The 15,426-nt window shown below is 42.7% G+C and overlaps 1 protein-coding gene across 2 annotated transcripts; it reads left to right on the top strand.

The window, feature by feature from the left end:
- Window positions 1-652: 652 nt before the first annotated feature.
- Window positions 653-15,365, top strand: LOC131688820 (uncharacterized protein KIAA0930 homolog). Of its 2 annotated transcripts, XM_058973358.1 has the most exons (7): window positions 653-1,043; window positions 11,314-11,903; window positions 11,966-12,144; window positions 12,203-12,447; window positions 13,220-14,410; window positions 14,567-14,716; window positions 14,773-15,365. In XM_058973358.1, the coding sequence occupies exons 1-7, from the start codon at window positions 917-919 to the stop codon at window positions 14,811-14,813; spliced, it is 2,523 nt and encodes an 840-aa protein (XP_058829341.1). In that variant the 5' UTR covers window positions 653-916; the 3' UTR covers window positions 14,814-15,365. The 2 variants fall into 2 exon arrangements, with proteins under 2 accessions (XP_058829341.1, XP_058829342.1); XM_058973359.1 differs by lacking the exon at window positions 13,220-14,410 and having other exon boundaries at window positions 14,773-15,361.
- The last annotated feature ends 61 nt before the right edge of the window (window positions 15,366-15,426 follow it).

Raw genomic sequence — 15,426 nt, 5'->3', positions numbered from 1 at the left:
TAGAATATTCCACTATTTTTCTTCAAAGGTCATACCAATCATAACTTATTTAACACTTTTAGGGGGGTGGGACGCCACATAGAGTCGGGAAGGTTTCGTATAAAAGCACAAATCAATTGAAATTAGAATTGTTTATCCAGTCATGGTACATTTCTAAGAGGAGAAAACCCCCAATTTCTATAAAGTTCGAAAAGCTAGATAATAACTAGTCAATAAAATAATAAATGAAAAACTGGATAATTATTGTCAAATCTCCAAGCAATTTCTGAAAATCTTCGATTCTGTGCATGCCACTGCAGTTTTAGCTGGATTAGTCAATAATTATTTTTTAGTTTATTTTGAGTATTTGCTAAATCAGTAATACTGAGGGACCTTTCCAGACATTACCTTTGCAGGTGATTGTTGAAGCCTTTTACGAAACATAATTTCAGTTTTCAATTTTATAGCAAATTGCTTTCTGGTTCCCATCACTAGAGGTCCCTGAACACGTTTTACCGTTCATAGTCTTTTTCAGTGTCATTCATGACATAATGTCAAAACACCGTACAATTACGAGAGAAACCGCTATCTGCTTTACGTTCTCTTAGCATGTTTCGGGTTTGTTTTTTTGCTCTCTCGCTTTGAATCACTACTTTTATTCCTGGCAAAACAGTACTGTTTAGGAAGTTCGTTCAGCGGGAGCTTATAGAAACGGAACAAAAACTGACGTTTCCCCTCGGTCGGAAACGGAACAATGTGATCCATCTTCGCCGGAACTGCAAAAATGTCCGAAAGTCGTAAAGTGTAGCAAAGAGTGTTGTAACGGTTTGAGGTTTTACTTTGCTTAGGACACTTCTGTCGCTTTTTTAAACTGCTCTGCACTGCAACACGGGATCGGACATCTTGGATCAGCTTTTTGCATCTTCTGCGTAGTACAATGGCATCATACGGAACCGGTTCGCCAGCAGCTGCGATGTTCAAAAACCCACCAACCGCGCTTCAGTTGCTGCTGGAGGAAATCAACTTTCAGCGTACCAAGGAAATGCGCCAGCTGCTGAAGGATGGTAAGATTTTATCGATCTCGGGTTGTGGTCCATTTTTCATGAAATCATAATGGCTGGCGATTATCGATTTTTACACGGATGACAACTCCAGGGGGAAAGGCAGCCGGAAATTGTTCAACATCAAACCCCCTGCTAGTGTTCAGCTAGGAAGAGAGCAACATACGGAGAATAGTGAGCGCAAACTATTCTCCCAAATTTCCAACAGCTGATCTATGTTTACATGTTATGTTTTGTATACACACCCTTCCGGATTAGTAATATTGTCGGTCATGGTTAAACTGGTTAAATTTTCATTAGCAGTGTGGGTAGTGTTGGTGAGCGACATATAACTGGCGCGATTATAAACTTCGGAAATCCACTCACCGGTTCAGCGATGCGAAACCGGCGGCTTTATTTGCTATTGCATTATTCATCACCTTAGCCAATGGATTGTTTTCAGTCAATCGTCATGGTGTTATGAAATGTTACCTGTGGGAGTCCCCTGCGACACACAATGTAAATCTTGCACACGACGAGCTTCAATGTGTTGCCGATGTATGGAATGATGTTTCAATCTTTAGGTGAAATATTCACTATTGTCTTATCAATTTGTCTTTATTGCTTCTACTCGTTCTACTATGAAGTTTGTGTGTCATCGAGCAATAAAGCGTGTCTACAGCGGATAAAAGAGCTTACTGCAATAAAAATTGTTACTAGTAGTTTGGTAATGATGGTTAAATTAAACAAAAAGTCTGAGTTTTTAGGTGTCCTCTCTTGCGTTGATTTGGTATGGAACATAAAAGTGAACTTATTTCTAAATATAAAATATACTGTCTACTTACCAATCCAGCATCTTTCCCGAATCTTATGTGCCTGAGGTTATCAAAAATGAACTGACTTTATAGCCTTCATCCTTCGTAACCATGATTACAATTTCCGCATCACATAGTCAGAAATATTACACATACAACAAGGTTTTACGCCCGAACAATTAGTGAGCACAAATCTTCACGACAATCTGCGTTGCGTGGATAGAGAAAAATACATCGATTTCAGCACAAAATTTGACCAAGTATATCACTAAAAATGCAGATGTGCGGTGGTGCAACTAGAAACTTTCATTTCCTCTTGATGCGCGAACGAACCCGAAAGTCTACAAGGTAGCATTATGGGACCTCTTTAGATTCAGTAGTTCTTTGTTTACTGTTGGATGCAAACTGGTTTACGCTAATGATTTGAAGCTGTAATTTGTAGATGGCTCTCGGCGAATGTGTCCGTCTTCAGTAGTTTAGTTAAACTAGTGCATTATCAGCTTTGTGAAATGACAAATTAAAATTTTACACCGTGAATGGACACATTTGGATTACTAAAATGAAGAACAAAAGCTGATCAGAGTTAATATCGTTAGCGACCTCGGCGTCTTTTTGCATGCCTTCTATCGTGACACTATTTTCAAATTAGACAAGAGATATCCGAATACGAATATACACGCTAGTTACTTGAAGGGAGATATTGCTTTTTGCCTGGCTAAATGAAACAGTTATTCCCATCTGGACCTAAGGCTACATGTAATTGCTAGACACGCATAATAATTGCAAGCTCACACGGTAGGACTCGATGGAACTCTATTGCGCAGTCGGTGCCGTGTGTGATTTTTGATGAGATGGCATGAAGACATGGAGTCCTAGAATATTAATCGACGCTAAGTCCCGGGAATCTGAAAATTGCGTTATGTTCGAACACAATTTTAAGTTCATCAAATACAAGTTTACCGGATGGAAGCGTGGAATCTAATCGGTTAGGTTCATTCATTTGGCCGAAATTGGTGATGCGGTCGATACCGTACGTGATTTTTAGCGAATGAACCACATCAACGAATCACCACTCCGTGACTTCGAAACATGCATGAGTCGACGCAGTTCGTGGTTCTTTTTCTGGACTCTAAAACAAATTTTAGATTCGTAACCCAACTTTGTACCGGGAAACAAGTGCTTTTTGTTCTCTCCGGTGTGGTTTAGTTTTTTCGGTGGTACGAAGGTGCTTGCTGTGGCAGAGGCTGCAGTAAAGCATTACTAATAAACAGTCCCGCGAGTGATAATTGTTACCTGCGATATCAGTTAAAGTAGTGCAGTGAAGTGCGTTACTAAACATTTTTCTTGCCTGAAAGACGGCTTTGTTTAGACGAGCTATATCAGCTCTAATGTGTGAAGGTCACGCGGGTGACGAATAAAACAAACGAAGGATCAATTCACCTACCAGCTCGTCAGGAACCAACTGGTGAAGTGTTTCGTTTTTTACTTTTCTTATCGATTTTTTTTCTTTTTATTGCTTTTGATTTTTTATTTTGATTTAAGTTAAACAGTGCGGTCGAGCGTGTTGCTCCCGCAACAAAATGGAACAAACAGAAGGATCACCCTCCGAAGAGGAATATTATGAAGAAGAAGAACGTATATCTGATACTGAGACAGATAATGTTATGGTCGATCCACTTCCCCCACTTTCCCCCAATGTCTCACAGCCCCCCCGAGTCAAGGTTTACCAGGATGGATCCGCTGGTCCTTGGGTGGTATACTTTCGGCCCAAAAATAAACCGTTAAACAGCATAACTGTTGCACGGGAGCTGACAAAACGTTACTCGGCCGTAACCGAGATTAAAAAGGTTCAGTCAGACAAACTGCGCGTAGTCGTTACTGACTTGAAACAGGCCAATGATATCGTTAGAAATAGCCTCTTTACGCTGGAGTATCGCGTCTACATCCCTTCTCGTGATGTGGAGATCGACGGTGTGGTAAGTGATGCGGGTCTAACTGTCGATGATCTGATGAATGATGGGGCTGGCCGCTTTAAGGACCCTAACCTTCAATCAGTTAAGATTTTGGAGTGCAAGCAATTGCACTCAAAGTCCATCGAAGATGGTAATTACTATCCATCAGACTCGTTTCGCGTAACCTTCGCCGGATCTGCACTTCCGAGCTACGTTGAAGTGGGAGGAGCTCGTCTACCTGTACGCCTGTTTGTACCGCGGGTCATGAATTGTTCCAATTGCAAGCAGCTAGGTCACACGGCCACCTACTGTAGCAACAAGCAACGGTGCGGTAAATGTGGGGAACGCCATGCGGATGATACTTGCAGTAGCCCTGCTGAGAAGTGTGTTTACTGTGGGGAGAATCCGCATGCACTTTTGACATGCCCAACGTACAAACTTCGCGCGGATAAACTGAAGCGATCCGCCAAAGATCGCTCCAGACGCTCTTACGCAGAAATGCTTAAAAGAGCTGTTCCACTTATCTCCGAAAACCCATTCGCTCTCTTGCCAACTGACGATAACGCCTCTAACGACCCTTGCGAGGGGCATTCTTTGGCTCCGCTTGGAAACTCTAGGAAAAGACCTAATCAAAACTCACCTGAACTTCCTCGTAAGGGTCCTAGGTTGTCCCAAACAAGGGTACAAAATAAAAATAATTCATCAACTGGAAGGGCTGGTACAAATCCGAAGATAATACCTCCTGGTTTTGGGAAATTGAGATACAACCAGGAGTTCCCAGCACTCCCCGGGGCACCAAAAATCCCAAGTGCTCCAATTTTACAGTCAGAAACTCAACCTAAAACGGGATTCCTTAAATTTTCTGACATTGTGGACTGGATATTCACAGCTTTCAACATTACCGATCCTATGAAAAGCTTGCTGGTTGCTATTCTACCAACAGTAAGAACATTTTTAAAACAGTTGACTGAACAATGGCCCCTCCTTACAGCGATCGTATCCTTCGATGGCTAACTTATTAGACGGAATCAGGGATCTGATCACTGTTTTACAGTGGAACTGCAGAAGTATTATCCCCAAAATTGATTCATTAAAACACTTGCTAAATTACAATCATTGTGATGCATTTTCCCTATGTGAAACATGGCTAACTTCTAATATAAACCTCAACTTCCACGATTTTAACATTATCCGCTTGGATCGAGAAGACTCATATGGGGGGGTACTTTTAGGGATCAAAAAGTGCTACTCCTTCAATCGAATCAACCTCCCTTCGACGCCAGGCATTGAAGTTGTCGCTTGTCAAACAACAATCAAAGGCAAAGATCTTTGCATTGCTTCTATTTACATTCCTCCTAGGGCCATGATGGGATATCGAAGATTCTCCAACGTGATTGAACACCTTCCCTCGCCCCGCCTGCTTCTTGGAGACTTTAACTCTCACGGTACGGGGTGGGGCTGTCTATACGACGATAATCGATCTTCGACAATTCAAGACCTTTGTGACAACTTCAATATGACAATTCTGAACACAGGAGAAATGACACGAATTCCTAGACCACCTGCGCAAGCAAGTGCACTGGACATATCTTTATGCTCGACATCACTACGGTTAGATTGCAAGTGGAAGGTAATATCTGATCCCCACGGTAGTGACCACTTACCAATTGTAATTGCAATCACCACTGGTTCAAGACCATCGACACCAATCAATGTTCCCTATGACCTCACACGAAACATTGATTGGAAGAGCTACGCTGCTGAGATATCCAAAACTATCGATTCAACACAGATACTTCCCCCGGAGGAAGAATATAAGTTTTTGTCCAACTCGATTCTCGATAGCGCGATTCAAACTCAGACGAAACGAGTACCCGACGTGAACACCCAAAAACGTTCTCCCAACCCGTGGTGGGACAAAGAGTGCTCAGACGTGTACGCGGAGAAAGCTGCCGCGTATAAAACTTTCCGGAACGACGGGTTAGTTGCTAGTTATCGAGTGTACGCGATATTAGAAAAGCGAATGAAAAATTTAATGAAAGCTAAGAAACGCAGTTACTGGCGCCGGTTTGTCGACGGGTTAACAAGAGAAACATCGATGAGCACTCTTTGGGGCACGGCCCGACGTATGCGAAACCGAAACAGTACTAACGAGAGCGTGGAATATTCAAACCGTTGGATATTCGATTTCGCCAAGAAGGTTTGTCCGGATTCCGCCCCGGCACAGAAAATCTACCGCGCCGCGTCGCCTTACAATACCGCGAACGAAACACCGTTTACGATGGTGGAGTTCTCACTTGCTCTCTTATCATGTAACAATAAAGCCCCGGGGCCAGATAGAATTAAATTCAACTTATTGAAGAATCTGCCAGACTCTGCCAAAAGACGCTTGTTGAATTTATTTAATAGGTTTCTTGAGGGTAACATTGTCCCACATGACTGGAGACAGGTGAGGGTCATCGCCATCCAAAAACCAGGAAAACCAGCCTCCGACCACAATTCGTATCGTCCGATCGCAATGCTGTCCTGTATCCGGAAGTTGTTCGAGAAAATGATCCTGTTTCGGCTCGACAATTGGGTCGAAACAAATGGCTTACTGTCAGATACACAATTTGGCTTCCGCAAAGGCAAAGGGACGAACGATTGCCTTGCGTTGCTCTCAACAGAAATTCAAATGGCATATGCTAACAAAGAGCAGATGGCATCAGTATTCTTGGATATTAAGGGGGCTTTCGATTCAGTTTCGATCAACATTCTTTATGAGAAGTTGCACCAGCATGGTCTTTCGCCAATTTTAAATAACTTTTTGCTAAACCTATTGTCTGAAAAACAAATGCATTTCTCGCATGGCGATTTATCGACATCACGATTTAGCTACATGGGCCTTCCCCAGGGCTCATGTCTAAGCCCTCTCCTCTACAATTTTTACGTGAATGACATTGACGAATGTCTTGTCAATTCCTGCACGCTAAGGCAGCTTGCAGATGACGGTGTGGTCTCTATTACAGGTCCTAAAGCCGTCGACTTGCAAGGACCACTGCAAGATACCTTGGACAATTTGTCTGCATGGGCTCTCCAACTGGGTATCGAGTTCTCCACGGAGAAAACTGAGCTAGTCGTATTTTCTAGAAAGCGTGAACCAGCGCAACTACAGCTTCAATTAATGGATCAAACTATTGCTCAGGCTTCAACATTCAAATATCTCGGGGTATGGTTCGACTCTAAAGGTACCTGGGGATGTCACATTAGGTATCTGAAACAGAAGTGCCAACAAAGGATCAACTTTTTCCGTACAATAACTGGAACATGGTGGGGTGCCCATCCAGGAGACCTAATCAGGTTGTACCAAACAACGATATTATCAGTGTTGGAGTACGGATGTTTCTGCTTTCGCTCCGCTGCGAACATACACTTCATCAAACTGGAGCGAATCCAGTATCGTTGCTTGCGTATTGCCTTGGGTTGCATGCACTCGACCCATACGATGAGTCTCGAAGTGCTGGCGGGCGTTCTTCCGCTGAAAAATCGATTCTGGGACCTCTCATATCGATTGCTCATTCGATGTGATATTCTGAACCCATTGGTGATTGCAAATTGCGAAAGGCTTGTCGAGCTTAATTCTCAGACCCGATTCATGTCCTTGTACTTCGATTACATGGCACAGAACATCAATTCATCTACATATAACGTCAACCGTGCTCATCTCTTAGATACTTCTGATCCAACTGTATTTTTCGATACATCCATGAAGGAAGAGATTTGTGGAATTCCGGATCATATTCGCCCACAAGTGGTCCCAAATATTTTCTATAACAAATACCATCAAGTCGACTGCGCCAAAATGTTCTACACTGACGGATCAATTCTCGACGGGTCCACAGGCTTCGGTATCTTCAACGAAAATCTTGCTGCCTCATTCAGACTCAATGATCCTGCTTCAATTTACGTCGCAGAATTAGCTGCCATTCAGTATACTCTCGGGATCATTGACACCCTGCCCTCAGACCATTACTTCATCGTTTCGGATAGTCTCAGCTCCATTGAGGCCATCCGTGCGGCGAAGCCTGGAAAGCACTCACCGTATTTCCTGGGGAAAATACGGGAATATCTGAGTGCTTTATCTGAAAAATCTTACCAGATTACCTTGGTTTGGGTCCCGTCACATTGTTCTATTGCGGGCAATGAGAAGGCGGACTCTTTAGCCAAGGTGGGCGCATTAGAAGGCGACACTTACGAAAGACCAATTTGCTTCAACGAATTTTTCAGTATCTCTCGTCAGAGGACGCTCGATAGTTGGCAAACCTCATGGAGCAATGGGCATCTGGGACGGTGGCTACATTCCATTATCCCGAAGGTATCAACGAATGCTTGGTTTAAGGGGTTGGATGTGAACCGGGACTTTATTCGTACGATGTCAAGGATCATGTCCAACCATTACTCGTTTGACGCGCATCTCCGTCGTATAGGGCTTGCTGAAAATAATCATTGTGTTTGTGAGAACGGCTATCACGACATCGAGCATGTTGTTTGGCTGTGCGCAGAGTACTGTGTTGCCAGGTCCCAACTAATAGATTCCCTTCGGGCCCGAGGTAGATCACCCTATGTGCCAGTCCGGGACGTCCTGGCAAGCCGTGACCACCCCTATATTTTTCTTATCTATATCTTTTTGAAAACCATTGATGTCCAAGTTTAATACATTTTACCCTCTCTCATTCACAGTAGAATCTCACCAACCTATCCCTGTATCTACAATATGGCATTGCTTCACGAGTCTTCGGTGCACACTCTTCTTGATAACCGTCTATCCAGAACATCATGACATACCGCACATGCAGATGATATAGAGTGCCAATAATTATCCGAAATATCGACCCTCCCCTCGCCCCTGCGATTACAGGCTGGAAACTACAACACTACAACAAAGTGTGCATATCCGCCACAATGATCAATCAGCAAACGACGATGTCAATTACACAATATGTATCCCACTTCCTACCTTTGTCCTTTACTTACATAAGAGGGGAGCAAGCCGCCCCTAAATACGGCTTTCCCTTCCCCCACTAACATGTGACATGTAATATAAAAAAAATGAATTATCGGCCTCGTTAAGCTACAGCATTTGGGCCTAAATAAACGTATTTTAAGATAAAAAAAAAAAAATAACAAATTTTAAGACTGAGGGTATTTTAAAATCAAATTCAACTTTGCCACCTTTAATAGATGAATGCTTGGAGTCGCATTGGTCAGAATCTATTCAATTCCGTTAAATCAAACGATGAAATTCATGCTTCCGGCATAGGAATTCAATAGATGCTTCTTTGTTTCACACGCGAAAAACGTCCTATAAATCGATAACCTTTACTCCTACAAGCTCAAGTTCTTCAACAAAATTCTTCACTATGAGCATTCCTAAAACTTTGTCGAAGACACCAACTTTCTATCTCGTCAGTATAAAAAGTTAACTTTTTTTAGTTAGATCATAGTAAGCCATGCCTAATTTCAATTGTTATCAGATTGTGGGGAATATTCATACGAAAAATTCCTACAAAGACACCCTGTGAATATATTCGATGGTTTGGCCTCTAGTGAATTAATTTCACTTTTTTTGGCGTTTCCGACCACTGTGCGACGGAGAGTTCCCCGATGAAAAAAGTTCTCCCGATCCGATTCTTCTTGGTTTTCGCTATATTTCTTTCGGATCAACCCGTAGGGTGCCATGGCTGGTCCGACGATTCCAGGTGGAGCGTGGCGTCCGTTTCGCTGGCGCCTCGGCGACCCATACCCGGTGCTTTATCGCGGTTTACTCGACTAGTCTCCGGCGGTTAATCTATCCTACTCTAGCGGAGAGCTTTCAGGCGGTGATTGCTCTCCCGAAACCATTACTCACTGTTCATCGCGCCATTTCAGCAGTCATGATCTGTTTACTGCGTACCACGTGTTTAAGTCGCTTGTCATTCCGTGGACGATATTAACGGGTATCCCATATCAAATTACAACACGGAAAAAAACACTGTAGAAAATTACCTAGTGGACCGATCCTTTTTAAACTTTCATACTATAAAATATAACCCATTAGTAAGCTTTTGGCATATTTATTTCATTCCACTTCAATATCATAACCGTACGCTCACACCTTATGCTTCACTCCACCTATTAGGTTCTGTACAATATCTGGCTGCAGCTTTTTCTATATGGAAACCCACTTTTTCTTCATGTTTTCCTCCTATTTGACCTCCTTGGGATGCTTCTGTAGTGCCTGCTTCATTATTGCCCATTATTTTTCGATGACCCTTAGATCCGGTGCGTTGGGGTGATTCTTGTCCTTGGGTACGAAAGGGAGCCAGTTGGCTTCGTGCCACTCCAGGACAACATTTGAATAGTGGCACGAAGATAGGTCCGACCAGCAGATCGTAAGGCTCTCGTGTTGCTTCAACGGAGTAAGCAGACGCTTCTGTAGACACTCCTTGAGGTAGATATTCCCTTTATAGTCCCGGTAGTCATGAACGGCGTACTCCGTTTGCCGCATGAGCAGATCGCTTGTTAAATCATGTGTTTATTGGCAAACTTTGAAAGTCTCTGCTTCCTTACTTACTCCGGAACATTAAACTTGTGCTGGGCGGCGAAGAACAGTAGCCCTTAACATATGTCTTATCATTTATGTTGAGACAATGAGGCTTCGTTAGCATATGGGTGTATAGTTTCCGGGCCCGTGACTTTCCCACCACATTTTGCCGTCACGATTTGGAGCTTTCTGGACTTTACGTATGCAGTCTCTCCCGGTCCTTGGTCCTGCACGAAAGACTTGGACAGATTCAACTTTTTGACAACGTCCCTGACTGAACCATTGGAATTCAGCTTAAACGCTTCCACTACACGATTGTAACCCTGATTACTAATAAAACATCCATTCTGACCGTCTTTCTCCTTCCGTTCGCTGCTCAGAGTTTTGTAGTAATATTTAATCACACAACTCACCGTTAACTGCACGATTTGTTTTCTGATGTCCCGATGAGAGAGTTGAAAATTTTCCACCATTCTTTCCAATTTTCGAAAAACTGACTGCGATAAAAATACAGTGTAAACAATACACTCTAAACTACTGATACCCAAATTTTCAAAAAAAAATGCTCAATGAGTTCTACAGCGTTTATTTCGTGATGCAATTTGATTTGACACACTTTATACGGCTCTCTAACCATCAGAAATGAAAATAATGGTCTCTGCTAGCAGTAGGAAACGACACAAACTGATTCATCCACCCGACGTGCACAGCTTACAAATATTTCCTTCTCAGTATTGTATAGCCCTTTGAGAAGACGGTCTGTACGCTCAACATGAATCATAATGAAACAAATCTGTAGCGGTTTCTGGTTACTGCCCGAACTTGAAGCCCTTGTATCCAACCTTTCTCAGTCTAGCATTTGTTTGATTTTGCTAAACCAGGAAGCTTTAAAAAAATGTGTTTGTTGTAGATTCATGAAGATTGTTGTGAGATAGATTGAACTACTATATAAATTACTCTTCCAGATGGCGGTTTCGTGGTGCTGCAAGGCACTACCTACTGGACGGATCTCTTCGTACGGCACTTCCTGTTCCAAACGGAAAAAGTACACAGCATAGACTGCGATGATTTGCTATTCTTCGTGCGCAAAAAGCACGTCAAAGGATCTTCCCGAGTGATGCCAAAGTACGACACGGAGATAGAGGTATTTCGCAAGGATTCCCGCAAGCTTCCGATCGGTGATCCGGACGTAGACTGGGAAGAGACCGTGTATCTCAATTTGGTGATTCATCAGTTCGATTACACGCTAACGCTAGCCATCTGTACCAGAACGTCTCCGAAGGAACTGCAGGTGCTGAGAAGACACTCGCAGAAGGTCTACGCGTCGCCCAGCCGGAGAAAGATGGATACCAAGGGGGAGAGTGAGGAGATCACGTACCCGCACATTTGCTTCATGGTGGATAATTTCGATGAGGTGTTCCACGATATCTTGGTGCGTGACGGGGAGATGGTTTGCGTGGAATTGGTGGCTTCCGATCGGGATGGAAGCGTGCAGGGGGTGATTTTTCTCGGATCGATACGTTACGATGCACTGAAACGGGTTTATGACGCTCGGGTAAGCTGGTTTTTAAATACCTATCGTAATACAAATAATATATCGTTCGTGATCCTTTGCAGCAATCTAGTCTTAGTTCGAAGGTAGCACAACGTATGTCCTTCGGTTTGTTTAGTTCCGGAGGACCGCAGACCCGTTGCGAGTTCGTGCGAATGAAAGGACCGCAAGGGAAAGGTCATGCAGAGATGGCTGTTACCAAACCGAAGGGATCCGGTGTGGAAACTCCAACAAGTGAACCTGGGTAAGATTTATTATTTTTTTCTCAGAATTGAAGATTGAATGATAACCCTACTTTTTAGGTTCTGTGCTACAGATATGTGGGACTCGATGTGGGAGGAAGACTGCGATGAATACTACAACTATCGGCATCAAAGACGCCTGAGTGATCCTAGTGCGAATCTCAACAATTTCAATCGATATGGTTGGCGTACAAAAACTACAAATGATTCTTCGTACGGTGGCAGTAAAGCTCGTTCGGAAAACGAAGGGCTTGACTGTTTGGCCAACGAAGTTTCCGAGATCGAAGCGGGTGATTTGAGAGATGGTAAGTGGGGAAATTGACTATTTTGCATGTTTGTGAACTGTTCTGTGTTTGTTCTCGTGATACATTTCCCACATTTTGTGTAAATTGTATATCTTCACTAAATGGCTAGAATGCGCATGTTTTATTGTTTGCCAATCTATCACTACAGTGCCTTTATTGTTTCAAAGATTCTACCCAATTATCAAGCTCGAGATGCTTATAACTAGCAATATTGTTTTGCGTTTTGGAGACCTTGCAGTTTCTTCTAGGCAACAGCAGGATGGAAATTTAAATGGTTCAAATTTAAAAAAAAATCAAATGCTAGTCATGGAAACGGAAAAATACAAGGAAACGATGTGCATGTGATTATTTCGTACGTGAGTGACGGAGAGTTTCGATGCACTACATTTTTCAAAATGGTTTATATGCAACCCATAAGAACAATGTTAGTGATTTTCTTTTTAACATATATTTTGCTACAATCTATCGGTGTGCTTTTTTACAATTCAGTTCAAAACTCGAATGTATAGATTTTAATTGGTATTCACTTTGGACATATACCAGGGAGGCAGGACGATCGCTCAGATGTATATTTTGATTTCGTTCCTTTTTTGTATGTTAGATGAAACCCGAATTCCAATGTAGCTAATCCTATCCTCATATAAAATCGTTTAGAACACTTCGCGGGTAGAAAGTATAGCAGTTTTTTAGCAAAGAGCGTTGCTTGATGATCACTTTTACGTTCCCAATCCCAACATTAATTTTATTTTTCTTTATTTCTATTCTCCCGTAGATCGTCCTGCTTCCTCGGTGTCCGATTCGAAGCTCGCTGCGTCTGCCGCCACCCACGGATCGTTGGGTATGGTTGCCCATCGTTCCACCGTGGAAACACGGAAAACCAGTCGTAGCAGCTGCTGTAATTGTTTTGGGCCACGCAAACGTTGGAGTGACTCCGCTTCAGCTCAGATGTCTGACGTGTACTACGTGCAGTGTCCCAAATGTGAAGCTGAGGCTCTGGAGACGCACGATTCACCCGCTTGTCTGAGTACGGTTTCCAAGGGACGGGTAGCCACCAAGCACCGCAGTTTACTGATAGTGGAGAGTGAGATTGAGTTCGGGAATGAAAATGGTAAGAAGAAAACTGTTGTCCGAAGTGGAAGTTGTGGTTCGGAGAGGAAGAATCCCAGTAATGAGAAGCCGGTGTTATCGCCCTGTCTGAAAAAGAAAAACGAGAACAATAATAGACGTCGAAAATCTCAGGAGGAAGCGGTCGAGTTTGAGATAGCGGATGATGCTGTCTCGTTAAATGGTGACTTGAGTGATGATGTCGTAAAATTTGGAGTGATGAACGAGTACGATGCACAGAAGATGATTCGTGTGAACGGCCGGGAAGAGTTTCCTGCCGAAGAAACCATAGGTACTAAAAACAAAGCAATAGCACAGAAAAAAGTAACTGATAAAAATGGAAAGCCAACCAAGGAATGTATTAAAGAACGTAATGGAAAGAACTCTAGCAAATCGCCAGTTCTTTCAGTAAACACAGGCAAAAGTAGCAATTCTACTAGTAGATTTTCCCTCATCTATCGCAAAAGTAGCAATAAATTAGCGATAAAGAACAAATGTGCTTCCGTGGACAGCAGTACTGAAAACGCCAACAACAAGTCAATAAACAAAACTAGTCACAGTAAGGAGGATGTGAATGGGAATACGGGCTGCAAAAGTGACCCGGAACGTTCGGAAGACCAAGAATCGTCGCCTGAGCAAGACCAACTGGACAGTGCACATATTATTGCGGCACTTCGCGAGCTACGGACGAAGAAAGCATGCTCCACGCTACCGAAGGTCAAAAAATTAAGCTACAACAGTTTCTATTTAAGACCCCACCACCTTGGCAGTCGAACGACCGAACAGGTGCCGAAGCGACGTACGCCGGACGGAACCGATATCTACTATTGGTGCGATTATCATCCAAAGAAGGGAAAAGGTGAAATGTGTTCCAAAATCCAAAATTTTATACTTAAGCGAAGACAATCGATTTCAAACTCTTTATTCCTCTTTTTCTGTATTTCTCGCGTAAAAATCAGATGAATTTTAGCTGTTGCATAAATTTTGTACTGACCAGATAATATCTTCTTTCCAGAACTGGACGACGGAGCCTACAATCCGCTGTGGACAACGAAGGGTTTCACGCAGACATTCCACTTTTGGAAGGAGAACCGTCGTCAGCAATCTACTCCACTAAACGCATTCCTAACATACGTAACGCTGCCTTGGTGGAGCATAGCTAAAGGTAATCAAAAGTCAGCATAGTAAATGTTCTCCCAAATACAATTGTCATTTTTTTAGATCTTCTAGATCATCGGGAACAACCCATCCTGACATTCTAAAAGGGAAGCTCTCGTTATAGATTGTTAGCAGCCACTGTTGTACTACACTAGTAATACTACTTAATTCTACCTTTCATATTTTACTGCGAGCAGAACAACTAGTAACCAGGCTTATACCGTGCTAGCAGAACAAAAGTCAACACTACTTAGTATTACACAGCTCTGGAACATAATTCCGTTGTTATCGAGGACAACATTTCACTGTGCTCGATCAAGATTATTCTATAGCTAGGATTATTACATCTGATCTACTTTTCCATCAACAAGTCATATTTTTGCAATCATTCTTCATGTTTTTTGTTGTTTGAAAATTTGCCTGCAAAGTGTTGTCACGATTGAGGGATCGCTTTAAACATGCGTGTCATAGACTTGTTCGGATACTTAGAAATAACGTGCGACAAATATTGTGATTTTCTTTTATATTTTGTGATCCCCACTTATACATGCAACTACATATTATAATCTCATGAACTTTTTTTAAACACGTACACCAAAAAGACGCACTAGGGGGGATCTCCAAGAACGAGTCGAAAGCCAGGAACAAAATATATTATTCCAGCATCGTAAAAAAGCGAGTTTCCTTTCCCTATCACTAATCGTTCCCCCATTAGAC

This window comes from Topomyia yanbarensis, chromosome 3, assembly GCF_030247195.1.
Source record: "Topomyia yanbarensis strain Yona2022 chromosome 3, ASM3024719v1, whole genome shotgun sequence".
In the NCBI taxonomy this organism is placed as follows: Eukaryota; Metazoa; Arthropoda; class Insecta; order Diptera; family Culicidae; genus Topomyia; species Topomyia yanbarensis.
The sequence above is the reverse complement of the archived record's forward strand: the minus strand, read 5'-3'. Positions and strand labels throughout refer to the sequence as shown.

Bases quoted from the DNA above. Each gene is read 5' to 3' on its own strand.
- LOC131688820 (XM_058973358.1), top strand. From the start codon at position 917: ATGGCATCATACGGAACCGGTTCGCCAGCAGCTGCGATGTTCAAAAAC. The intron at 1,044-11,313 runs GTAAGATTTTAT...TTACTCTTCCAG, and splicing joins GCGCCAGCTGCTGAAGGATG to ATGGCGGTTTCGTGGTGCTG. The intron at 11,904-11,965 runs GTAAGCTGGTTT...GATCCTTTGCAG, and splicing joins AACGGGTTTATGACGCTCGG to CAATCTAGTCTTAGTTCGAA.